The sequence below is a fragment of the Hippoglossus hippoglossus genome, chromosome 1 (genome assembly GCF_009819705.1).
Source record: "Hippoglossus hippoglossus isolate fHipHip1 chromosome 1, fHipHip1.pri, whole genome shotgun sequence".
NCBI lineage: Eukaryota > Metazoa > Chordata > Actinopteri > Pleuronectiformes > Pleuronectidae > Hippoglossus > Hippoglossus hippoglossus.
In genome coordinates, this window is record NC_047151.1 from 11555525 (window position 1) to 11582736 (window position 27212).

The following is a 27212-nucleotide window of genomic DNA, read 5'->3' on the forward strand; positions in this document are numbered from 1 at the left end:
AGATGTGTGCATGTTGAGTGTGTGTAATATTAGTTTACTATGTCCACATTTGTTTATACCCTTAATTGATTAGTCTTGTCTATGACGATGTTGATGGTGATACGGTCAATTTATGCAAAACTGCTGCAGTAAGTGCTATTTTTACCATCAAATAATTTGTTTTATGTCACTCCACAGAGGTGTTAATGACATTAAAACTCTTGGAACTGATGGGAATAAAAACAGCCCATAACTTGGATTTGCTGCATTGAATTTACAACACAAATCCCATGAGCTTCCTTTCCTCTCTTCACCATAGACCTTCATCACCTGCACTGACTCATCCACAGTTGACTCTATTGTCGCCCCCCCTTTTTCTCTGTATCTTTCACTTCCTTCAACTAATCTAACTTCTTCTAGTTCACGTTGTCCTAATAATGACTCCTCCTTCTTCCTGATCCCTCAACGTGCATGTGTTCCTGTTCCCTGTAATTCCAATTTTGCATTGCTTTCAGCATTTTTGTCTCACTCTGTAAAGTTAATTTTCTTTAATAGATACTGGCTGGAATCATAGAATGAGGATAGAAAGGGAACCCTGGGGAATCACAACCTCTACTAGGCCGCTGACGCACATCTTTGTTTTAATTTGTATTCCCACACATTTACATCAACAGCATACAAAACAGGATTTAAGGTAGCATGCATACAGAATGATGCCCATGAAAGGACACATATTTTCACTCGGCAGAGCCAAAGAAGTCAAACAACCATGTGATGTAAAATAAAAGGATCTTGCAACTCTTTTTGTCAACCACCACACCCATACTGGTTCAGTGTTTTAAACTCCTCTGTCTTTTCCACTTGTGTCATGCCAGTCAGCACACCCTGAATGCAAACAGATTTTTGCTGTATCCCATTATCCGCTGCTACCACTGCGACTCAAACTTCTGGCAGGAGCAAGTTCAATTCAATCTATTCTTCTTTACACTTCCTTCTATCCGCTCCTCCTGTACTTTATTCTTCCATCACTGTCCTCTGCCTCCTCTTGTATCTGACCTACTTCTTTGTTTTCTCTCTCAAACTATTCAGTCAATTATGTCTGTACAGAATATGCAGTGTATGCTTGTTTCCTCATCACTTCCTTGTCTTCCCCTTTGTCTCTCTCTCCACCCCCATCTCTTCTCTTTCCTGCTTCTCTGTTCATGTTTTCCTCTCTGGCTTAAGGCCACTTCTACTTAATCCTGTTTGACAATACCCAAATGAGACTGAGACATTAGTAATTAAGGAACTTCATATGCCCTTTAAAGACACCCAAAACACACTCCAGGAGAGGATAAACACAGACACACGCAGATGCACTGACTGGAAGATCAGCAGTTTGTGCAGCTGATATTGGAAGCAACATTTCATCAGTGTGTTGCCTGTGTTGCATAGGAATTATTAAGATGCTGTCTGCGGTCTCAAGCGCTTTGTTTCATATCTGTAAAACTAAAAACCACAAGCTTGTGTCAGTTCCCATCATCTTGAAAGGACCCTCTCCACATAAGTTTAGATTGAAACAATTTAGTCCTCTGCAAAATGACAATTCAAGTTACAGCTTATAAATACTATAAACTATTTGGGCCATTGTAGCTAAAGGTAAAGATATTCTGAGTAAACTCAGAAGAGTTCAAAGAAAAAAAACGGAAATCAAAGTGGTACACTTACAAGAAAACAATTATTGATTGAATATTCTTTGGGACTATAAAGTCATCTTAGATTAATGTCATATATACAAGATTTTGTGCATCGAGAACTGCAATGCAGTGTACAGGTACGATCTTTGCTGACATTTATTAGCAATTCAAATGGGGTTTGTGATACAGCAGGACACAAGATGACAGACAAAAGCTATATCATCTCATCTAAATTAGCATGTTGGCCAAATCACTTTAATATCTCTTGGAAATCCAGATGCTCTGATAATTTAGAGATCCTGGGATCACATATATTTATAGCAGAGTCCAATTGTGAGGTAGAATTTCATCAGGCGGCATAATACTTGGAAAGTGGAGCACATTCTTTTTTTTTTTACCTGCTATGGTCCTAATAGAGCTTCATAAATATAGGGGGAAAAAAAGGTTTAGCACAGCTCATCGGCTCTGCACTACACGTGTTCAGGTGCATGTATCAGGGGAAGACTCGTCTTGGTAACAGCCTGACCCTTGCACACGGCAGCCTGAAGGGATTCTGTTCCCCCTGTCAGGCTGCCAATCACCAGCACACCTCTTTCTGCAGAGAGCTGATTGTAAGTCAGTGTGCCACATAGCTGGCTACTATGCTAACCCACAGAGTTCTACATAACACTGCTAGTTTTTCCTAAATTGTTATTTGTGGTGTCACTATCTTAGTAATTATGCAAGAAAATACACCTCATACATATTCTACCACAAATAAAATATTAAGAGCAGGAGTAACGTGGAAAGTGAACCATTGTGCCAAACAGGCTTGTCTGATGCACTCACTTATATTCACATGAGTATTCACAGCAAATGAAGGAGACTACTTACTTCAGGTCCTGGAAGGGTTCTGCCCTTACATGTGATGTCTCTACAGAATGGCTGAAAACCACACCTTCGTTCCCTGGAGAGAGTGGAAGAAAGTAAGGAAACTAAATCACACGTGTCTTTTGTGTGGAATCCTGCAACATATCATCTCATACCTTTATTCTTGGAGTTGAAGAAGGCACTTACAATGTGTCATACAGATTATGTCCAAATACAACAATGACTATGTTTACATTGACTTAACATGGACGATTGAATTTATTCTGAATAAGACATTACTTTGACTGTGACGTTTACTGGAGTTGCTAATAGAACATCTCTGGCATATTCCCATTGACATGTTACGGAGCATAGTCTGATTAGGATTTGAGTCAAATTAAAGTCCACTACGTCATACATCTGACACAATCCTACTGTATTCTCTTCTAAGTGTTTTCTTTCTTTGTTGCAAAATTTTAAACTTCTTGTTATTTTTCCATATTAGTCCCAGGCGAACCCGGGCCATGAGTGTCTTAATTTAATGATTGCCTATTTCGAGTATGACCTTATTCAGGTTTAGGTATCAGAAATTGCTGTTTACATGACAGTGTCTAAGTCAGACTGTTGTCTTTTATGGGTTAATGTCAGAATATTGGCTTATGTAAAAATGTCTACTGTTTCCAGGGGCAATAAATACATTTACCCATAACATATAGTAATACCAATATAAGAAGTAGTATGAAGGTACCTTATCAATCTTTTATTAATTATCTGACATGTAAGATGGCACCTGTCCAGCTACACAATGCCCATGAAGGGAATCAAAAATAAGCTCACGAGTGTCACACCTCAACAGCTGCTACCACACTGGCTCATGCAAACAGCACTTGCATGCAGTCTTCCACATTATGAAGTCTTTGCTGTGCAGCTCTCGTTACTGCAGAGGGCAGCAGTGTGAGGAAAGTTATCATCTTGAATTAAAAGAAGAAAAAAAAAACTTTCTACAAAATAAATAAATCAATAAATGTAGCATTGCCTCTGCTGGCACTCAGTGCATGAGCTGAATGGATGAGTTCATAATCACATTCTTTCCACTGTTCAGTCTCTCCTCTCACACCTCCATCAACAGTAAATGACAGCACCAGTCACCTTTAGACCCCCCCCCCTCAAATATCCCTCCATCCTCTGCTCCCTTATTTCTCCAGAGGGTCTCTAATAGAAGCATTTCAACATTTACCCCTGTCGGTGTCTGTGCAGGTGTTTACTTTCTGTTTGTGTAGTTCACCTTGGAAGTTGAATCTGTGTGTTTGTGTAAATGCACATTTGGTGTGTTCCTGAAAAATTAAATTACTTAACAACTGACACCTTCAAACATGGAAACAGACATGCACATGCATCTGCGCACACGCACGCACACACACACACACACACACACACACAAACACTTTATCTCTTTCATTTCATGACAGAATGAGCAAATGAGAACGTGTGTAGTGCACCACAGGTCAATTTTCTCTTTCTTTACAAGTTTTTCTTTTTGACTTGAATTGCTTGTTATTGTTTCTGCACTCACCTGGCTTGTCTTTCTTTCTTTCTTTTATTTAGGGGGAAAAAAAACATCTCTGCTCACTGCCCTGACCATGTATGACTGCACTCTGTTAAACTGCTTTTTGTGTGTGTATGCACTGTAAACTGTGCTAAAGCAGTGGTTTTCAAACCAAAGCCAAAATCGCAAGGCACACCTGTATTCTTATTCATGCAAAACCCTTGTTATCATCCATTTTAACCTGCGTTCTATCTTTTTTGGGGTTAGCGTTAGGGTTGTTAGAGTTGCTCTCCTACACACTCTGGAGCCCTGTAGTAGTATAGCAGTATTTCAATAATAATATTGTACATTTCTCTCAAAACCCCACAGCATACCTGGACTTGCCTCACGGCAGACCAGTGTGCCACAGCACACCGTTTGGGAACCACTGTCCTAAGTAACTTTGTCACTCAGTCGAAATAAATCCCCTGTTTGGGACCCTTAAGGTGATCACACATACATGACATGTATATGGCATGGTGCACATTCATGTCATCATAAGAAAATAAAGAAATGATGGACATGTTGTCTAGAGGGTGTCGTCTTTACCTGTGACTCGAAGTTTCTCAGTGCCGATGGTTATCTCCTCTTCATCTGCTGAGAACAGAACTCTCTCTCCATCAAGGCTCCTCACCTCAAACCTCTGACACTGAGCCTCCACCATCTCTGAACCTGAGGGGGTGGAGAAGGGGGGAGGTAGAGAGAGAAAGTGAGACAGGGGGTTAGGTTAAAATTGATAGCTGAAGAAAACTCATAGCACATAAAATGTACCATCTGGTGGATGTTTTCATCTAAAAGGTCCTAATGGAACCATTAGTGCATGAAGGTTTAGCCTGAACGACCACGGAGGGATTTGAACTCTCAACCCCAGTAACTGTAAGATTTGTCTCTACTGTTCATATGGTCTGTATTGTGGAAATCAGTAGAGACACTGGGAGTCGTTTCCTTGAGCACAGTCTTGAAGCTCTGATCCAGGCTGCTGAGATATGTAATCAGCAGACACATAAAAACTAGAAGGCCACTCAGAGAGCACATACCTCTGCCAAGGCCAATGCTATGCTTCTGCCCGTTTAACCTGATCTGCAACAAAATGTGATGACTTCTCCGTTTGGCTCTCAACAACACTGGATAAAGACTAGTTCAGTAGCCTTTGAGTAACTCTGCTGAGAGACAGAAACACATAAAGCAGAACCTCCTTGGTGGAAGTAAAAAAAGAGGTTCCAGCTGCAGCACAATGTCCCACTTAGACTGGATAATCCAAAGAACAAGCTGTGCTCCAATAACTGTTAATGGAACTTCTATCTACTGAAGGAGCAGTCGATAGTAAAACTGTTGACAGTATGCTCCTGTGGATTAGTGAGACAGTTTAGTGAGTTTCTGGAAAGACATGTTGCTGTAAAAACTTCGGTTTATATACTTTTATTTGTGCTGAGGTGGCAGCATAAATGTGAGATGGGAGACTGGTCTTTTGGATTAAATGATGCTCAAAAAATGATCTTTTATAAAATGTCCAATTGCAAATGATACAAGGATAATAGATATAAATAATGTTTAAGTGTTGTTTATTATTCCATTATAAAAGCCAAAGTGTGTGTGGGTGGCTGGTGTTTACCTTGAAGGTAAAATGTGCTTACAGCTTGTATCATCTCTAATAATATCTAGTAATATTATAAGACAATATCTTTAACTAGTTTCCATGAAAGTACTTATTCAAGAAGTTAAGGTGCTAAAATTGCTATACTTTTAATAGTAACAAATACATTTGTTTTCTGTTTACACATAGTAAACAATGTCAACACATAGTCAACAATCTATTTACACAATGTCAAGAGTGCACTGTTCCAGGCTCTAAGAGAGCACACACCTCTGCCAAGGTCAAACAACAGAAAACAGCCTTGAGAGATAGAGAAAAAAGGTAAATGAGTCAAATCTGCCTAAAAATGTGTTGTTCTACATAAGTCCATGCAACATCAGTACACTATGTTGAAATCAGATCAGTACTATTTGTTCTGCTGATAAATAAAATCACAAAAGAGAGTGACAAGAAAATCATGATCAAAAGAAAGAAAGAAATTAGGATCCTTTAATCTTTTCTCAATGGCGCAAACTCATTTATTTTTGATTTAAACCAAGTTGAAAAGAAATCAGATTTCCAGATAAAATTATAATGCCACACAAGCACAGCTCAGTATGAACTATTTACTTGGGCTAAGAAGAATTAATTTAAATTATTTGACGGTTCCTGTCTAAAATGAAAATCTGTGCTTTAGAAACCAACTGGATTGTGTTCGTGCTACATGATTGAAATAAATGGATGAATTATTATCATAGACACTGTGGAGTCATTCCATTTGCTGGGCACCATCATCACCAAGGACCTGAAGTGGGAGCTGAACATCCCTCACAAAAGGAGGCTATACTTCCTGCAGCAGCTGAAGAAGTTCAACCTGCCGAAGTCTATGATGGTCAACTTCTCTGAGTCCATCCTCACCTCCTCCATCACTCTATGTAACGCTGCTGCTACAAGGACAAGGACAGATTGCAGCGCATCATTGGCAACCTGTCTCGCCTTCAGGGCCTGTGCGCCTCCAGGACTCTGAGGTGTGCAGGTAAGATTGGGGCCAACCCCTTTCCATCGTGGACATGACTCAAACCTTCCTTAAACTAAACTTTACGCCACAACAGTTTTACCCCGACTGCTGCTGGCCTCATGAAGAAGGCCAGGGACCCACTCATTGCACTGCATGAATGTCCTCACCTGTGATTGTACAACTTGAACTTTCCATGGCCAATAACAGTCGTACTGTACATATGCCAAATTGTAAATATATATTTCTCATATTGTTTTTCTAGTGTTATAATATTTTATGGTAACTCCAATTTAGTTTAGGTTTTCATATTCATGCTTTAGGCAACAAACCCTGCTACTGATTTATACGGTATATTTACATATACAGTATATACAGAAAATGCTTTCATGGTTATCTGCTTTCTCAAAGCAAATTATCACACATCCCCAGCTGCTATTATTTGCTGCCACTTGTTGTGTTAGACAAAGCACTGACACTGACGTTGTTCCAGAACTCAATAGATTTGTTGTTGGTGGCTTTGCAAGAAAATATTGGCAGGGAAGTCTGAAAACCGATAAATTGACTGACACTGTTGCCAAATTAACCACCACGGCCACGGTGGCTGTTCGCTCTTTCTTAATCAATGTTCCCTTTATTTTCTGATTTGGATTGTGATATGCCACTTTTTCAACCCTGCCAAGACAAAGAACAAGTATTGTCTCTACCCCCCATCTCCTTCCTTCACTGTCAATTAGAGTTACAAGTGTCGATTAGGAACCCAGAGCGCCTTGTCAGTCACAATCAAACTTTGTTAGCAGCCATCAGCCTCAGAGTAAGCTCCTTTTTCTCATCTATCTATCCTCGCCTTTATCCTGTCTGTCTCTCCCACATCAAGCCTCTCACTCCTCCACCTACTATGTGGGAAAGCAACTGAGATTTGTGTTGTGCGCTGGTGCTGTGTGTTTTGTGTGGTGTGTATTGTAGTGGTGACAGCTGGAGATGTGCTGCGCTAGTTGCTGTCTCAGACATCTAGCTAGTTCTCTTTGGTTGTTCAGCTCTCGTCCCATAATGCAGCTCGTAGAGCCGATTTCCACAGTCAGCATATTTCCAAAGATTTCAGTTTTATTCACGTCCTTGTCCTCTCAGCAGGGGTCTGTAAAAGCTTCTGAAACAGCAGGATATAGGCGATGATGTAAGTTAGAACATGGAAAATGTAGTCTGTAGGGAAATGAAGGAAAGATGTGTATATACCTGACACATTTCAGACATAGTGTATAACTGCAGCAGCAGATGAGGTAATGGAAGACAATATACAGGTATGACTATATATGATTTAAAGCCTTTATACAGATATGAGACAGCTAATAACACTTATCAGAATTCCCTCAACATACTACAAAGGCCAATGTGACTGTAGCAGAAAAATCCAAGTGCACAGAATATTTTTACAGGCCAAAATTATATATTTCCTTTTGGGGTCATGTTATTTGTTCAGGTATTTTGATGAAAAGCTGGGGTGTAAAAGTTTAAGCTAAATAATTTGTATGTGTTTATTTGTGCTTAATTAATCAATCAAATGCAGTTTTAACAAAAATATAATGTCAATAATAATACATTTACAAGCCAGAATATAAATGTACTTCAATTTCTTCAAAGTTTTTATTTTTTCAACTTGACTTTAATCTAGCCGGCATCGTAGAACTCTGATATCTCCAATCCTCATCTCATCACTTTTAGTGAGCCTATTGAATAGGAATCAGAATCAGTTTTATTGCCAAGTAGGTTTACACATACATGGAATTTTATGTGGTAACTTTGTGCAATTTTAAATATAGAAATTATAAAAAATAGGAAACAAAACTTTAATAGCAAAATAAAATAGAAAATACTATAGGCATATCAAAATTATACTATAAGCGGGAAGGATTATGCAAAATGTACAGTTATTGTTATTCTTAAAGCATCAAAGTCACAGGTAGGGACATCAGTGCAGTTCGGTTGGCAGCAAGCAGCAGACACGCTACCAGTCACCCGTGTACCTTGGCCCTACTGTGCCTCTGATTGGCTAGTTTGTATTGTCTGGTCACTGAGCATAACAAAGTTCAGGCAGGTCACAAAGTCAAGTTGAGCCACATGTCAACTGACATCAGCAGATTTTCTATGCCAGCCCACATCAGCTGATCCCTGGAAAATGCATTCCTTCAGAAAAGCTCATATTGTGCTCTGTACTTAAGCTACTATAGCTGCCTACTCTTCCTGTTTCCACTGCAAGCCACTAAACAAAGCCCTTCCACCCCAGTACCTCCTTCTCATACTGAATATGACCCATGTGTTGTCAGCGCTGCCTGCTCTGCTCTGTGCCAGGGTCTTTTAGCTGTTGCTATCCCTGAAGGATCATGGAAGGGTAGTGAGCTGTGCTCTCTCTACCTTAGGCTTTCCACATGTGCAGGGAGGTCCCAGAGCAGACCCCTAACTCCAAATGTGATGAAAAGGATTTTTAGCATCCTTACTGAATTATGCTGTGATGGTTGCTTAGATAGGCTTAGACAGAAAATGGCAGACTTGAGAGCCCATCAGAGGCAGAGTAAGGGTGGGTTTTCAAGTATATGGGTGTGAGTGTGTGTCTCTGTGTCGGTTTATGTGTCTGACAGAGCGCATAAGCAGAAGCAGAAGCAGAGCAGTGGAAAATCTGAATGCAGCCCGATCTCTCAGAATAGGGTTTTATTATATGACTATTTTTGGCGTATAGTTGTCTGAGAATTACTCTGAAAATCTAAAATCTACCCACATTTGCCACTTGGTGGGTGATAATTTCAGACCCTGAACAAAGGTATGAAAGATCATCTCAAAAAGATTTGATTCCAATAGTATGTCTCAGTATTCCCTTTGCAGCGGGGCTGTAATGTTTGGTTAAAATATGAAAAAGAAAAAACATATGGATTGAACTTTAAGCAATTTCTTTCTCCTGTATATACATATGTAGTACACACACACACACACTGTATACTGTGTTTACATCAGCAGCAACAACAAAAGAGAAAATGTCTACAAGTTAGTAGTTTAAAAATGATTGCTTACACAAAAGTACTGCCAGCTGAGTAGCTTCGCTATATAGAAATAAACAGTGAAGTAGAGTAGCAATGGTAAATCAAACTGTAGATGTGTACTCTTCATGTCTTTCTTTTTCTGCTGTAAACCGTTTTTGAGGTTCGGTCTAATTGATATGTCAGTAATCCTCTAAACTGCAAAATGGAAGAAAGGCTTATTAAAGCTCCTGAAATGTTTGTTCTGGATGTCTGACAACACTGGAAACAATGAAAAGAAGAAAGAATACAAATAATAGAATACAAAGGCTCTGGAGCAGAGCTAATACAATTTGTGTTAAATGTCTCCCGTCCATGTTCACGTTTGACACATTTAGTTGCCAAAAACAAGTAAAAACAATCCGATCTTTTCTTTTCCTCTTGTTAGCAATCTGCAGGTTGCTAATGTTAATGGCATCTAAATTAAATGCTTTTGGTCAATTAGTTTGCTCACACAAATGTCTCTCCCACTGCAATTCTGCTGTCAACAATAGCAACATGAGTCCTCGTTAGGCAGATATGTTAATTGATGCACTGATTTAAATAATCACTTCCTACAGGATCTCCTCTGCTGTCAGAGGAACCTTCCTCAGCAGGACCCTTCAGTAATAATAAAGCTTTTAGAATACATCACTAACGGAGACATGGGCAGGAGAAAGGCAGTAAGGGGAAAATAAATGTAGTGGCACAGAACATGTGACACGATCTCGAGCCTGAGAGCCAACCTCTGCAGATTACGCAGGCATCAGCCAGTCATTGCAGCCTGATGTAATTGGTTAATGTCTGGTTGTATGAGTCACCAGATGTAGACTGTTCAGTGTTTCCCATTTATTATCTAGACTGTGGCAGCCCACCATAATCTTAATTTCCCGCCACAGTTTCATAATGAACCAAAACATTTTTTAGATTTCTCATAATAAGAGATCTCCTACTTGGTGTGTGCAGCGCTATATGCCGCGTGCTCGCTCATGCCACTACATGCTTGCGAAATTTTTTTCCACTTAGTGTGTGCATATACACTCCCATTACCGTAATTGATAAAATGAATTATGTGGGAAAGACTGCCGTGGGTACACAATCAATCAATCAATCACATTTTATTCGTGCAGCCCATATTCACAAATCACAATTCGTCTCATAGGGCTTAACAACATGCAACATCGTCTGCCCTTAAGCCTCAACGAGAGTGAGGGAAAAAAAATTAAAAATACTTTTAGCAGGGGAAAAAACATAGAAACCTCAGAGAGCCACATGTGAGGGATCCCTCTCTCCCAGGACGGACAGAAGTGCAATAGATGCCGCCTGTAGCTGGACAGAGGCCTGCCATTATTTTGGGAGGTTTTCTTCTCCCCTGCTGTCTCAAGTTTTCTAAATTTCCTCTGCTATGGCAAACAGCTAGTAATCTACACCTTGAAAAGTTTTTTGTCAAGTGTTGCTGAAAATTGGGCTCATGCTATCACACAGCTGGCAGAGAGACACAGTTGGGAACTAGCTGGTGAACACAGAGCATTTAACTGCGTAAGAGCCAGTTATTTCCCTCAGGAGATGGAGGAGACTAAGAGTGATTTCACACCTAAGTTGTTTGGTTTGGTTAAATTGAACCCTTGTGCAGACAAAACAACTGGACCGAGACCGACTGAGAAGAGGGTCTGAGTGGAATGTGGTCTGCAAGCAAATGGACCAATCACTGTGCTTTGTGTTGTACACATGTTATTTTACTATGAATTCAAAAGCTCAAAAAATGTTCTGATCAGGAGGCTATGCTATAATCAATATGTCAATGCAATGTATATACACCTGTGAATCATTAGGTAACCCTGGGACATGCATCAGTGTGTGAGTGTGGGGGTTTTGCCCGATCAATCAGCCAGTCAAAAACAGTTAAATCTGCAGTAAGTTGTGTTCTTATCCTCTGTGTACTCCAGCAGTCCATAAAAAAGTCATCATCCAATATCTGCCTGTTTGTCATCATCACTGCTAATGATACTGATAATGCATATAATACGTTGTTTAGTCGTAGACTCTATGTGCCAGCAGATAACTAATATATTCATACAGTATATAAACAGCATGACCTGCTTTCAGTCATCAGAGTTTATTTCCCTCGCGTGGCTCCTAATGATGCTCTGATGATAAAGGAAATGACAATCATGAAAACAAGTCAATCATATTGTGCTACTTTTCACTTTATATGACCTAAATATTTACTCTCGCTCTTGCTTCATTTGTAAGAAAACACTGAACACAAACCAGACCTAAACTAAAAAGAACATACACTTTCTATTGTATGTGTGAATATGCAACTGTTATAAGCTTTAGTTTAGATCTTTGCAGGTTTAAATGTTCAAATGTTGCAAAATTGTAAAAGTAGTGGGAAAGGGAGGTCTACATACATGCACAGTGGACAATTGGCCAAAACAGCCTTGTACTGCTCATTAAGTATTTCAATGATCCACTGAGACAACACACATTTCTATGACATTATAAAAGGACATCAAAGTTTTGATGCTCAGACGGAGGAAAATGCATTTACTTCACAGGTCCAACCCACCGGAGACTCTTTCCTCGCCAGCCCCTTGATGGACACTCGTGTATTTCTGCATTTCTTTCATCACAACTTTCAATTAACTTTTCCTGTTGAGGTTCTTGCTCTAACAGTTAAAGTTCTGAAAGGTGTGAAGACAAAAGAACTATTTTATTAAACTTTTCATGTACTTCAATGGAATTCTGAATCCTCCCGTTTGTATTCTGTAATTAGAGAAGAGAGGACATTAAAACAGCGCCCATGTTACTTTTATTACTACGGCACATTAAAGCATTGAGGCCATAATAAAGTTATACGGGTTTGCTATCCTGGATTTTTAATTCCAGGCTTTAAATTAGGGCTTCTAGCAATGAAGGGATATGACGCAAGAAGACACTTTGAAAGTAGTGGGGGATAGGTACAAAGTAGACTGTGGCGAGGCCGAGTAAACACTGCATGCATGGTTAATTTTCCCAAACAGGTCAAGATGAATTTTTAATTACAACCAGCTTCAATGTGCTTTGTGATTTGTCTCCCCACAACACCCACCTTTATTTCCCTCACTATCCTTCTCTCACACTCCTATAGATAAGAGATCACAGGAAGTGGCTGAAACATTATGTGACATTCATACAAATATTTGTTGCCTATGTAAAGATCTACAAACACTTTATATTTGGAGAGGTATATGTCAACATATTCTCAAGCCACAAAAAGTTCAAGATTTAGTCCGTTTTTGACTCTTGGCTATGTAGATAAAAGTCAACCATATTTTGTCTCATTTAAATCCCTATAGTTTCCCGAAGGTCAAAACTCTGGCAATATGTTGAATGCAGCATTAAGGCTTTTAAGCAAAATACGAGGTTATATAACTCAGACTTTAGTATCCTTGTGCTGGTTAAATGTGGGTTTTATGGCTGTTTTTAACATTTCTCTGGCTGCTTTTAATGCTTGGCAGGGTCTGGCCATTGGCTAAATCACTTTTCATCTTTTATGAATTGGAGTACAGTCTGGGATCTTCAGGAGGGGCCCATTCAACAGCTATACACGGTCAATAATGTCAGAGGGACCTCAGGCCTCTTCAGCAGGAGCTTCAGCAGAATCTGCTTTCTACAACTGGAGTCATTAAATGTGCCGACAGGGTAAGTCCAATAACAGAAGGTGCCAAGGCATCAAATTATTTACATGTGCCTGGGACACACTTTGTCCCATACTGTATGAAGGGGAGTATTCACAGGCCAGCGATGCATATGGTTCCTACAATTTAGATTAAATTCTATACAACTACAGGACGAGTTCAGCTTCAGAGAAATCTATTAAGTATTTAGCTTGATTTTCAAGTTGAAATTTAGACTTTGTTTTCAGATATGTTCATGAAGATATGTTTTTGTGTAAGCTGCGGCCTCAATTTAGTGCGTGAAACCAAACGAGTATGAGAGAAAATTAGCCAAGTCTGACCCGAAACTGACAGACATTCTGTTTCTGTGTCCGAACTAAGATGGCCTGATGTTTTCCCCAATTACAGGCATGTGCAGTGTAATAAAATCGAATAGCTAGTCCAGCCAACATGACCAAACCTGACATGAAACCAAATATCATTTAAAGATTTGGAATGGACCGGAGTTGGGTCAGGTATCCACACATTGGTTTGCAAAGCAGAAAAAATGGGGGAATAAGTGTTTTTTACGTTACGTGTACACATGTATGTGTTTTTTTAGAATGGGATAGGAACATGTGTTGAGTGCTGGGCTTGAAATTTACCCTTGGCCAGTTTAACTGTGCTACAGAGATACAGCACCCAGAGATAAAACAGCAGGTGCAAGAGCCTCGGTGTGTCTGTGCCCAAACATTTATACAAGCACACAAACACAAATAAAAACCACAGCGGGAAATATATTAGCTCTTGGAACTTCTCTCTCTGACACAGTCTTAAAATCCTGAATGTCTCCTGACACCAAATGTGCCAACCCAGGCACTGGCTTCAGGCAGTAATAAATCTATGTTTGTTTTTTTTGAAAAGAAACTTTGCAAACAATATTTTTGAAATGTGATTCAACTTGGCACAAGCAGCAAACTCTCATATTATCATGGCTTCAAGCCTCCCATTGGAGGCTTAAGTGACCAGAACAAACTGCATATACATATAATCACACTTTTCAAACTAACCAAAAACAAGGTTTCTTATTCACGTATGAAAACTGTTGAACTTGAATGAACATGTTTGTGTGTTAATGATACAAACAAATGCAATGAACCCGAGCAAGGAAATAGCTGTTGTGATATAAACAAGTTCAGCTCCTTAAGTGATCAGACCGTTCAACAACATGCACAGCAGCAAGATTGTGTCATTTTAATGCATATTTACAGTTAAGGTACAACGCAAAACAACTTTCTCTGTCAGGTAATTAATTTTGGCTTTGACTGGATTTCCCTCTCTTAACTTCCTGATTCGTTATTCAAACATGGCACGGCTTATCAGTGGATTAAGATGAGCATTCTGTTGAGTGAGTCTGGCTGATATGCTTGTCAGTTCCCCTCCTGTCTAGAATGTCAAATTTAATGAATATTCAAAAGCCCAGTGGGCGCTTTTGTGTGTTCTGCAAGGAGAAATGTTCCTAAGGGGAGATTTGTGCAAACCACCTTACGCAACGCACAGCACATGTTCAGAAATATTTAATCAAACGTTTCTGTCTTATTTTAGGAAATAATATTGCTTCATTCCCATGAGGCAAATGACTGGCTACGTTAGCATGTGAGCCGCTGTGGTACCGAGCAAGGAGACAAGAACAAGAGATCAGCAGGAGTTAGAGCGAATGTCAAATATGGAGAATGAACTCTTTATTATTTTCACTGTAATTAGACTCTTTCTGTTTTGCCTCATACATTTCTGAATTGACAGGTAAGAAAGCTATGAGGTCGGAGTTGAAAACTGTGGTTACATTAAAAGCACCTGAGCTTTTTTGGAATAATTGAGCAGTGCAGACCTCAACCCACTCAATACACACAAAAAGAAAATAGAAATTAAAAGGTACCTCCATGGTGAACATAAAGCAGACAAATAAAGTATAAACTGTACATCAGCAACAGCCCTATTACACTACTACTTGCTGTAAGATGACCTTTTCAAAATGCTGGTATTTGTCACGCTTCTCCCTGGGACTCATTTAATACACTGGAGATAACTTGATGAGCCATACTGCAGCTTCCTCCAAGTGTCTGTGCAGGCATTGTTTTGTCACTCGAGTCCTATCTGATTGAGTGTTACTGCTATTCAGCTGAGTCTGGCATTATCTCTGTCTCTTTTAATGACATTGAATAAGTGCATACATTGTCTCCTTATTCTTTACTTTGAACAGCAATTTGGCCTTTCTTTTATTTGACAATGTATTTTTTTCTTTTTCAACACATTTGTAGAAATTAATATTTAAGGAAGTGTTGTTGGCTAATGGAAGGTGTTGGAGTGGTGATGTATTGAATTGAACATTGCGAGTTATATATAGCTAGTAAAAGGGGAAGGACAGAAATATAATATAGTCTACTGCAAAAATCTTCACTAACTAAAGCCCACAAACTTTAATAAGGTTATCTGTGTGTGTTTATATCTTTTGTGAAGATCACAAACACACACACACACACACACACTCACTCAAACTTGTCTGAACCTCAGTCACTCAGCAAACCCTGTCCCTCATCCACTGTAAACGCTGCAAACATACAGATAAAGTTCGAGTTATGAGTCGTCTAGAGTTGACTGGAGTTAAAAGTGAGCATCTGTAACGGCATCGTTCGAGCAGCAACAGAATGAAAGAGGAGCGAGGGAGGGAGTAGAGAAGGCAACTGTATAATTTTGACCCTTTGAAAGTAAACAACATGCGACATGACCATGATGCAACAGCAGGAAATGAAAGGGCCACCGCCGCATCATTTGAAGTGTTTCTACCAATCAAAGAGACAGGCCCTCTCTGCTTTGCTAGAGAACACTCAATCTCTTCAATGTGTTTATCAGACACCTTGAGAGAAACAAAGACAAATTAGGACAGAGATAAGAGGGGAACACTGAGGACAAAAGGAAGGAACTGCATTGCAAAATACTTTTTTAAAATTCAACTTTTGAATTTGCCACAAGTGGGAGGATGGGATTTATGCACTGAGGGGCACAAATTATTTATTTTGAGCTGATTACAGTCATTAATATAGTATAGATGGAGAGAAAGAGACAGAACCAGAGATAAATGAGTACAATCTGTCACCTACATTAATCAACCTGATCTCTGGAGTTAGGGCTGTGGGATGGAGGGAAGATGAAACGGCTGTGTCACGTAGCTCTACATATTCAAATGGTATTTACTGTAAAACCAAGAATACAAACTAACAACTGATATACTGACTATGTTTACATAGACACCAATGATCTGACTATAGACCTTACTCTGAATAATACATGATTATGATACTTACATGGGATGCTAATAGAATATTTCATTCTTAAGATTGACTCACATCAACAACTTCCCCAACATGAAATTAGCTCAATGCACAGGGCTACTGTTTCCCTTTTTGACTGTTTTATTTCTCATTGCAAAAAAGCTAAAACCTTTAGCTATTTTTCCATCAACTCAGGATCAAGCACTAAGCAGCTGGTATCTGCCGTATGGTGATGTCGCAAAATGCTGCAATAACTCCAGCATTATCCTGCGATTAGGATGTATACATAGGTCATCTACATTATATGACTAAGTTTAGAATACTCCACTTCTTAATTTGACTTGTACTTTTTCTGAGTATGACCTTATTCAGGCTAAAGTAACCAGAAAAAACAGAAAATGGTGTTTACATTGCAGCGTCTTATTCAGATTATTGTCTTAATCAGGTTATTGGAAAATTGTTGTCCATGTAAATGCGCTTACTGCCACTTTATTATATAGACCAGACCATATCCTTGTGACAGACACCAGGAGAAACGTTATCCTGATTTTAAAACAAACTACAATACAATGATGATTAAGTTGTATTCAAATTAATCAAAAAAGTTAAGACTATTAAAAGCTAACTGAAAACCAGAACCAACTGGCAGCACAGTGGAGATCACCTAAGTACACACACAGTAGACTTCAGTGAACACAAGTACAGATGATGACCTTGCTGCTGGATCCCCTGTTACATGGGGCTTTGGTTTTAGGCATTGCTCACCTTAGAATTGACATCTTGGGTTTTAAATCTATGAATCGCCTCGAGCAAGAAGATTTATTTTTGCAGTGCATTTAAAAGCTCATGTGTTGGCTACTGTTAATACTGTGTAATCACTGCACTAAAGCCTGGTGAAGCTCTGAGCTCTGTATGGGAAATGACTGCAGCCTGTATCAGATGGATACATTTGATATGAGCTGTAGTTATGCAGTGAGTGGCACCCAGAAGATCGCGTTGCATTAGACTGCAACATCACAATGTCAACCAGCCTCACTAAAGGGGAAGCTTAGCCTAAAACAAACCCAACAAAGGATTATTTCATGGTAACGTAAGTCAAAAACAATCCTGCATCAACAAACATAACTGGTGTGTCCACTGCTTATGTGATAAGGTGGTTAGTCACAATATAAATACAGTAAATATTGAAAGAAATGCATAAATAATGTCAAAAATGAGCTGAAACGCTTAAAATGGTAAATGGTCTGTATTTATATTTAGTGCTTTTCTAGTCTTGATGCTCACTCAAAGTTATTCACAGTACAGTTTGCCATTCATCCACTGACACACACAATCGCTGGTACAACTGTCAAGTGCAATTTGGGGTTCAGTATCTTGGCCAAGGACACTTTAACATATGGAAATGGGGGACATTGGGACAAAACCACTCTCCCTTTAAGAGGATGACCCACTGTATTTTCTGAACCACAGCTGCCGCTTGTCGCCATTGTCTTTCATTATTGACAACAACAGCAAAGAAATAAATAGGTAAATAAATGGAAACAGTCTCGAGGCTGACACTTTTTTAAGTTTGCAGGCAGAGTGGTGCGCATTATGACATGTCAATTACGGAGCAGCACGGCTCTCCATGGGATCAGAGTGACAACTCAGTAGAAGAAAGTACATTCCCTGCTCACTTTCCTAGTCGGCCTTTGTGCCTCTCAGAGCTCTCGTCAAACCCCAGTCCCAGATCATATCATCTTAGTTCATGTTACGTGACTACGTAACAAGACATCCGGAATCAAGTAAAGTAAAGTCCCCTATCCACATGTACATTAGACAATCTGAAGTTGTTTTTTGGAAACGTTTAGGAACTTGTGGCCTAAGGTATGTCTGATCTTCAAGGCTTTCTATTCTCTTACATGCCTCGGATGAAATTACACTAACTTCCTGAAGTCACGGAGATAATAATCGTGTATATAAATATGAGTCAGTGGGCCTTAACTGCAACATTTCATTAATTGACCTTTTATATTTGCAATGAATAAACCTTTTATATTTGCAATAGAGTGCCTGCAGTGCCGACTTTTCGGCAGCATAATGCTCACATTAAATGGTTTCTGCATAGTTTATACAGCTCCCTTCAAAACGGTTGAAGCAGCAAGGCCAATTCTTTTGTTGTGCAAAGAAGACCTTTAGGTTTAACATCAAAAGATGAATACTACAGGAAAGTAGTTAGGAATTCCAGCTTTTATTTCCTGACATAGCATCTTTTGTATGTACCCCATTTTTCCAGATGCAGCCTTGACTCCACCTCCACTCTGCTTCACATATTGTATGTTCTGGATCATGATCACAATTTGGTCTTTCCATCACTTTAGCCAAAGTTAGTGTTGGTCTTGTCAGTCCATAAAACTTTGATCCAGAAGTTTTGTCTCCTTCTTTGCAAATCCCACTCTGTCCTCAGATTCTTACTGCAGATGAGTGGATTTCATCCTGTGTTGTGGTCTCTATAGTTCTGTTCTCAAAGTTGTCTCTATAATGGTGGAGTGATGCCATCACTTCTGCACTGTGGAGGTTGGTGCTGATGTCACTGACTGTGGTTTCTGGGGTTTTCTTCACATTTCTCATTACGTTTCTGTCATCAACTGCTGTTGTTCCTTGGCCAGACTTTTTGATGTCTGTTGCTGAGCACACAAGTATTTTCTTCTTTTTTTTCAGTACATCCCAAATTGTTGTATTGGCTATACCCAATGTTTGCACAATGACTCAGTTTAGCTTCTTTTCTCTGCCTCGGAATTGCTTGCTTTTCTCCCATAGATAGCTCTCTTGTGTTTTTGTGGGTTTATCACAAACAATACATTCAGCCTTCACAGATGGAAAACCCAAAGATAAAACCAAGACTAGACATTCACACTTATTTCATGTTCAAACATTGACTCTAAAGGCAACACATGGGCAGCTGGAAACACCTGTCAGTCACAGTACTCTTGATCATTTGAAAAATATGAAGGTTCAAACAAAAGGTGCCAAGTAGTAAGTTGTTTAACAGATACAAATATTAATACCAGGTAATAAAAGCTGAAAGAGTTGGCCTAAAAGGGAGGAGTTTGCCTTATTCTTCCAATAGTTTGAGGGGACTGCACAATGCCTGACTTTGCTTACTCCATGAAGGTTCCTTGCCCTCTTTCTTTCACTCTGCTACTTACGATTACAAAAATGCATAAATGTTAACATATTCCACTATTTGCAGCTATTGATAGTCTCCCTGGATAACAGTATCAGCCTGGTGCATAAAATGTAAATCAACATGGCAAAAGTGCCTAAGGGGATGTAGTAGTGAGTGAGTCTAGGAGGGAGCTTGGGTATTCTATCCTTTTATTGAAAATGCACATTATAAATCTTTGCTCTCAAAACATGTCTAAAGAAATAGTCAGTTTTCTGACCCTGTGGCAGTTTTTTTTTTTTACCATGGGGCACTTTCTATTATTCATGTCTTTGACTCAGACAGTTCAGAAAAAAGTCCCACAGAAAACTTTTTTGTTGTTGGGACAATTACATGCATTTACATTTAATATAAAATCACGCACCTTTTTGATTGGCCCCTGAGGGCCGTTGAAACAAGAACTGGCTGAATGATGTGGATTTAAAGATTAGATGCAGAAACAGTGTCAACAACCTTTCTCACTTCCTATAGGAATGCTTTTTTGCTATCCTTGCAAAAACACAGATGGCAACTGAGTTGTTATTGGAATAATGTCACCCTCAAATATTTTCAGATATTTAAAATGGCTTTTCAATAAAGACAGATGTTGTATTATATTGGATATTGTTCAGGGTTGTACAGCTAATATACACATTATATACAGTATACTGTACACTGCATTAGAATCAAAGTTTGCCATCTAAATGCTCAGTGATAGACCAAACATTTGATGGATGTAATCTGTGGGAACATAAAATAGAAATATGTGTTTCAGTGAACATAGCGTCACATTTTTATTGTTTTATTGAGCCAAGTCTGTTTTATATTCAGAGTTGAATAAAAGAGCTTCATTGGCATTTCAGAAAGAAAAAAAAGACTGGAAAAGAAAATCAATTAATACACCTCAGAAAGTATCTAATGAAAGATCAAACATTAAAGCTTTTGTAAGTTTATATTTAGTGAATCTACTATATTCTACTTGCACTACATTGTGAGATATGTCTGTGTGAAAATAGATATGATGGTCAAGGAACAGAGCGTATAGTGTATGAAAAATGATGGACCTGATGGATGATGGATTTGATTACTAAGCTGCTTTCTTAAAATACAATAATGGGATGTCTAAACCTTTTTATAATGAATGGATTCTAAACCTATTCCAAACATTCTTTATTGATTATCCCCTGCAAAACTAGAGGCAAGAATAGTGGTCCCACGCTTGAAGTAGCCTAGTATACATATCTGTCATTTAATTATTTTATCCAGCCACCAGCGTGCGGTATGAATTGCTCACTGGTGCGGACGAATGACTTCATACGGACCATTAAATCCATTGCTTTGGGCAACACATACTCACACATGTGAACAAATGATGGAAACAATATTTGCCGTCTTGCAGCCAAAACAGTATGCAGACAATTAGCCTTTGTCCAATTAAAGTGCAATCATAAAGATAAATGACAACAATGGCAGTAAATCTGTGCCTTTATTGAGTCCTCCATGGCCCCCTAAGTGTATTCCAGTTTGTTAATGCTCAGCTCTATGTATTTTTAATTGCCTCATTAAAACCACTGATTTGATCATAGAGCAGCAGCATAAAATAAGGAAGACTTGCTGTCTGAACTTTGCTGATTGGATGAGGGGGAGACGCGGAGAATCAGACTACTAAGTATCTCTGTGTTTTTCAGCCAAATCGAGCCAGAAAGATCTCACAATGGATGAAAATGTGATCAGTGCAAAATGTGATTGTTATGTACATCATTTGTTTCTCAGAGGGGGATTTGCAAAGATGAAGATTCATAATTGGACTGTGTGTAATGGAACAACTGAATTGTATGCAAGGCTTTGCAAGTACGCACTATGCACGCTAATCACCAAAAAACTGCTTTAGCCAACATTCTGTTCAGCTGCTACAATGATGCCATGCTTCCGAGAATGGGCGAGGATATGACGGAATTTTCATATTTCTATGGCAACAACAACAACACATTTCCACAAGTAAAAAAAGTCTTGAATGCAACAACCGAAGACAGGTTTTGACTTTTTGGAAAATTCACCTGACCAATCCTGAACCATCTATTACTCATTATTGCCTTTGCCTTTCTTTCCCTTAACTTTGCTGCTCTGATAATCCACTTTTTGAGCTTCATCAGCTGAACGCCAGAGAAACGAAGTGAGTGATTCCGCTTGGATAAAAGGGAACATAATTAGTGTGAGAAGATAAAGATAATGAAGTGATAAATGTAAGCCCAACTTTAGGAAAAGGTAACAAGGTTAGCGAGGAATTCATTGGTTTAATAAGAGATGAGGTCCTTGCATGATTAAAAAAAGGGGGAGGGAAAGGTAAAACTGACAACAGAATAGAGAAAGACGGGACGAGGAAGAGGGGGCAAGGAGGAAAGAGGAGGAAGAGGGCAAGAGAAAGACAGATAGGTATGTGTGTTGAATGATGAGGAAAGGTTTGAGCGTTGAAAGTCACTTTTAAAGTTAGGAGGGCTGTTTTAATGGCAGGTGTGAATGTCCCCCTAACTATCCAAAGTACAGTGTCACACACACAAACACACACACACACACACACACACACACACACACACACACACACACACACACAAACAGGTGATGAGTGCTACAAATACCTCACCTGCTTGGGGAGAAACAGCATTCATTATCAGCACTTAGAAAAATGAAAAGTCGATAAGACAACCAGAACATCAACACACACTCACACACTGTAATGACTGTCAGCTTTGCCAAGAGACAGACACAGTGGTAAACAGATGGGTAAATGGAACATAGAACAGTTAACAATGATTGAGATGGACACTTTAAGCAGCTGTCAATGCAATACTCTTGTGGTATTCTTAGTACACAGTTTTACTCATGTTAAGACCATCAGAAATAGTAAATACTGTGTAAAAGCAACCCACTTAAATTGGGTTCCTAATACACAGTATGTATTGCTTTGACTTTCAGTGAAGAGAGCAAAAACAAAATCTTAATTGTTGTTTATAATTTTTAGGTAATTGTTACCTGGTGATTTTCAAGATTATTTGTAAGGCCAAGACACATTGGTACAATAGATGTCAGGGATAGAAAAAGGAATAGAGGGATGAAAGAAGAAAATTTAACTTAATCCAAAAGTTATTTCTTATATTCTTATCGTGTTTCACAGTTTTTATCTTTTTTTATTTCCAATCCAAAAAAACCTAGGAAGCACGACCTTTCATGATGATAAGTCCACTGCATGCAGTGTTGTCTTTCAGCGATTTCAGTTTAGACAAAACTGCACTGCCTCCAAAGCCAGGAAATCATCACCAAGGTGGGTGAAAGGGTAGGGCTTCAAAACTCCAAGTTCACTCATCATCTTTATGGTTGGCCATTCAGAAGACAAAGATGACAGGTTCTCCCTCACATTAACGAGCCGACAGCAATGGAAAGGATGGTGAGGAGGAGATGTGATGGAGGGATGGAAGAAGCAGAGGGGGAGAGAGAAATAAAACTGAGATGAGAAGCCCAAGGCCAACGCATGTACTCAGACCCTCTCTCTTAAAGGACGGGCCCTCCCAGCCCCACGAGACAGAAGAGTGTCGATGTGTGTGTGTGTGTGTTTCTAAGGCTACATCCGCAGAACGATGTTTAAGGTTAAAAACTAATTACTGAACTGCAGTTGTGTACGTTTTCGAGCACCTAAAACGGAGACGCTTACACTTACTCTTTGGCTGCGTTGAAAGGGAGACGTTTGTAAACAGCAACACAGTCTCCCACATTCGCCTCTTGATTGGCTCTCATCACTCACTACTCAACTAACAATGGTGAAGGCAAACCGTTGTCAATACTTACAATCAGTCACAGTTCCACCTCATTGTCATTCCAAGAGAAGAACTCCCTCCTCAATATTGTTGTTTCTCAATCGTAAGCAACAGGCTGTAGACTAGATAGTCTGCTTCCTGTTTACACCAGCACGCAAATGCCCAGTGTAAGTAAAATGTCACGCAATTCGCATTTTCAGGTGTGTTAGTATAGACAGAAAATACTCTGGAGCTGTAACACCTGTGTGGACAGAGGTAGTTTTCTTATTGAAATATCATTTTAAAATTAAAGTGTATTATTACCATGGATATAGCCTGTCTGTGTGGCAAGGTGTCCTTTTGTATGATCCACAGACTGGCCAGGTTACAATGTTGAAAGTATCAAAGTATTAAAAATTCATTAATCATGAGTTACCTCTAGATCCTGACGTGTAGATAAAGAAATCATGGTGCTAGCAAAAAGGGCCAAGGTTCCCTGTGAGCTGATATTATGGCGACCTATGTCTGATAATTTAAATTGATCAATTATCCTGACTTCACAAAAAAACCTAAATGCAATGCCTTCACAGTTATTTTTGTTGCAGAAGCAGTGATTTAACCTGAACACTAAGGTCTGTCTCACCTTCCTCCATAATTTCTCTGCCCACCAAATTAGCACGTGATAGATACAGAGGTGTCACTCCACTATCCTGGTATTCTAGTAATGTACTACTCTAAACGATTGTGGCCACTTCACCTTTCCATACCACTGACCGTGACGCTCCTGTACCTCTTGTACATGCTGGAGCGAGCTGTTCCTCTGGCCTGTTTCAGTGTAGAATACTAATAAGGGGCTTACTGAGGTGGAACCTTCCTGCGTTCGATGTGGCAAGCATCTGGTGAGAAGTAATAACTGTCTAACTTTCTGGATTTTTGAATATCGCAAGGAACTAAAGAGAGAGAAGTGCGTCATTCTGTGTGCGTGTGTCTGTGTGTGTGTGGTAAATGTGTAGCTGAGTCAGCACAGAGGTAACAGGAGGCACCTGCAGGAGGAGACCAAGGGATTTCCGAAACCCAATATAAGAAGCTCCCCGGGGGATTCATTCTCTCCCATTCCATCCCATCAGCCAGCCGTTGAGGTCTTAAGTGTGTGAATGTGTGTCTCTGTATGTGTGTGTGTGTGTGTGTGCGTGTGTGTCACAAAGTAGTTATTGATGGAACTCCTACTGGCTTGTCAAGTTTCCCCATGTCTGGGGAATCTTAGCAAAAAGTTGTGGCTGCAGTGTAGGTGTGTGTAAATGTGAGTGTGTGACAAAGATAGCATCAGCAAGAGAATCAAGAATTTCTGTGAAAGTACAGTGACTCCTACACGCCTCTGTGTGTCTAACTGTATGGGTTAGAACACACTTTCTTTCCCTTCTTGCCATCCTGCACTAGCCCCTGACTAAGCTGGCTGCAGTAGGCTGTCTGGCCATCTAGTTATTAAACAGATTCTGCTGACTCCAAGATAGGCAGGGCAGACAGACACTCACTCAGACACACATAAGCATTAAGGTGCTTTTTCTCCATGAGAAAAGCGGCTTTAGGGAGTTTTAACAGCAGGAGGTGAGCTGTCAGGGATTTCAAACCGTCAAAGGGTTGGAGAGGAAAATATAGTGTGTGCATAGAAAGACACTGGAATTGCCTGGCCAGCCTCCAGGAGATGAACGTCTATATGCTGCATTCACGTCAAACCAGCAGCGGAGATGAGCCTCCTGCCTGAAAACACCATTCACCTCACCTGTCATCTGTAAACGCTGCTCAGCAATGAACTTCTAAATGTGCGACTTCCTGAATTCTGACATCACCGTGTAACTGTATGAAGTCAAGTCCACAGTATAATACTGTCATTTCTAGAAAACTCTTTTGAAAGTTTTATGACGGAAGCCCATGAAGATCAATTCAAGCATGTTTTCCATATATGGTTGAAGGTTAACCGATATGACAAATACATCAGTAATAACTAGATTTGCTCCATCATGGTTGTATGCCTACGCCAGCTGGTCAGTAGTTTACACCCATGTCTGTCGAGACACGTATAACATATGTAGTGAAGACATTAAAGGATTTTTATCAACTCTGTTAAGTGTATTTTGTCTTAATAAGGAACACAATGTTGACTTATGTAGAAAAGCATGTGCAAAGGCCACAGTGACCTTTAATTTGACGAGAATTAGTTTACTTGATTAAATTTCAGGATGGCTAATACTATGACCTCAATGTGACCTAAGAGAGCTTTGGGTTTTCACTTTGTTCAAGTGTTCACAGGGTTTTTATAGTGGAGACCGTTGGCGACTTAAATTATGCAATGGCAAGAATAAAAAATATTAAAAATATTAAAGTTCACAACCATGTTTTATCCAACCTGCTTTGTCACCTCTGTCACAACCAACCTTCTCTCTTCAAATTGGGTCACTGAAAGGCACCTACTCCACTGATCCACTCCAAGTACAAACAGTACATCCTCAGTTTGTCGGTTATAAAGACAGTAAGCCTCTTATTTTCTAATTATGTCATTTAAATCCAAATCCTTAATTGCCCTATAACTGAGCATGGTGTTTGTGTTTTTCAGCTTTGTGAAACATTGCACACATTGCGGATGTAGTTCTGTTAGGTCCCTAATTTTTACTGTCTACCTGCGTTTTCAGAAATTGTCTGAGGAAAATTACACCAGCGAACATAATAACCCCTCCACTATCACTTCACCCACTGAGTTAGAGCTGATCAATCTTTCCATTCTTCCATATTATACTGGTACACTTGTTTGTAATTCATAAAGGCTACATTTTCAAAAACCAGAGCCAACTTGAGTGACAAATTATAGTTTAGTTGCTCTTGACTAAGGCCTTTTGCCTTTACTCGTACATCTCTGTCTCAATGAGGCTGCAATTGATCATAGGTCTCCTTTACCACGCTGTTGTCCAAGGTTCAGTGCTTTCATTGCTGCAGTCATTCAAGAACCCTTTGTGCAATTGTATGAATGTTGAAATTCATTCGAAAACAAATAAAACAATGCAGAATTCTCCATTGGGATCTGTTGTACCTCATGGTACCATTTTAGGTCTTGTTCTCTTCCTCATCAGAGCATTTATATGCACATTTTTACTGTTTTATTCTGATTACCTGCATTATCCAGTTTCTCTTCATATCAACAAACTGAGTTTACTGAATGTTACCACTTGTTGATGAGTTGGTGTTCATTGTTAAATGGTCAATTTAACTTTTCCAGTCCTAATGATCACACAAAGTGCTTAACACTACAGGTATAATTCCCCTATTCACTCTGACATGCAAAGGGTCAAGGATTAAAGATTTGATCTTCTGATTAGTGGACAACAGTATTTACTATTTCTGATGGTTTTAACATGAGTAAAACTGTGTACTCAGAAGAGTATTGCATTGACAGCTGCTTAACGTGTGCATTTCAATTATTGTTAACTGTTTATGTTCCATTTACCCATCTGTTTACCACTGTGTCTGTCCCTTGGCAAAGCTGACAGTCATTACACT

The 27212-nt window shown here is 39.4% G+C and overlaps 1 protein-coding gene across 2 annotated transcripts in view; it reads right to left on the reverse strand.

The window, feature by feature from the left end:
* LOC117769814 (zeta-sarcoglycan) overlaps positions 1 to 27212 on the reverse strand; it is a 317874-nt gene that overhangs the window by 36358 nt on the left and 254304 nt on the right. For both annotated transcript variants that reach the window (XM_034598967.1, XM_034598960.1), the window contains exons 5-6: positions 4639 to 4761; positions 2529 to 2601 (exon numbers count right to left, since the gene is read on the reverse strand). In XM_034598967.1, coding sequence (XP_034454858.1) covers positions 2529 to 2601; positions 4639 to 4761 — 196 coding nt within the window. The remainder of the gene's footprint in view (positions 1 to 2528; positions 2602 to 4638; positions 4762 to 27212) is intronic.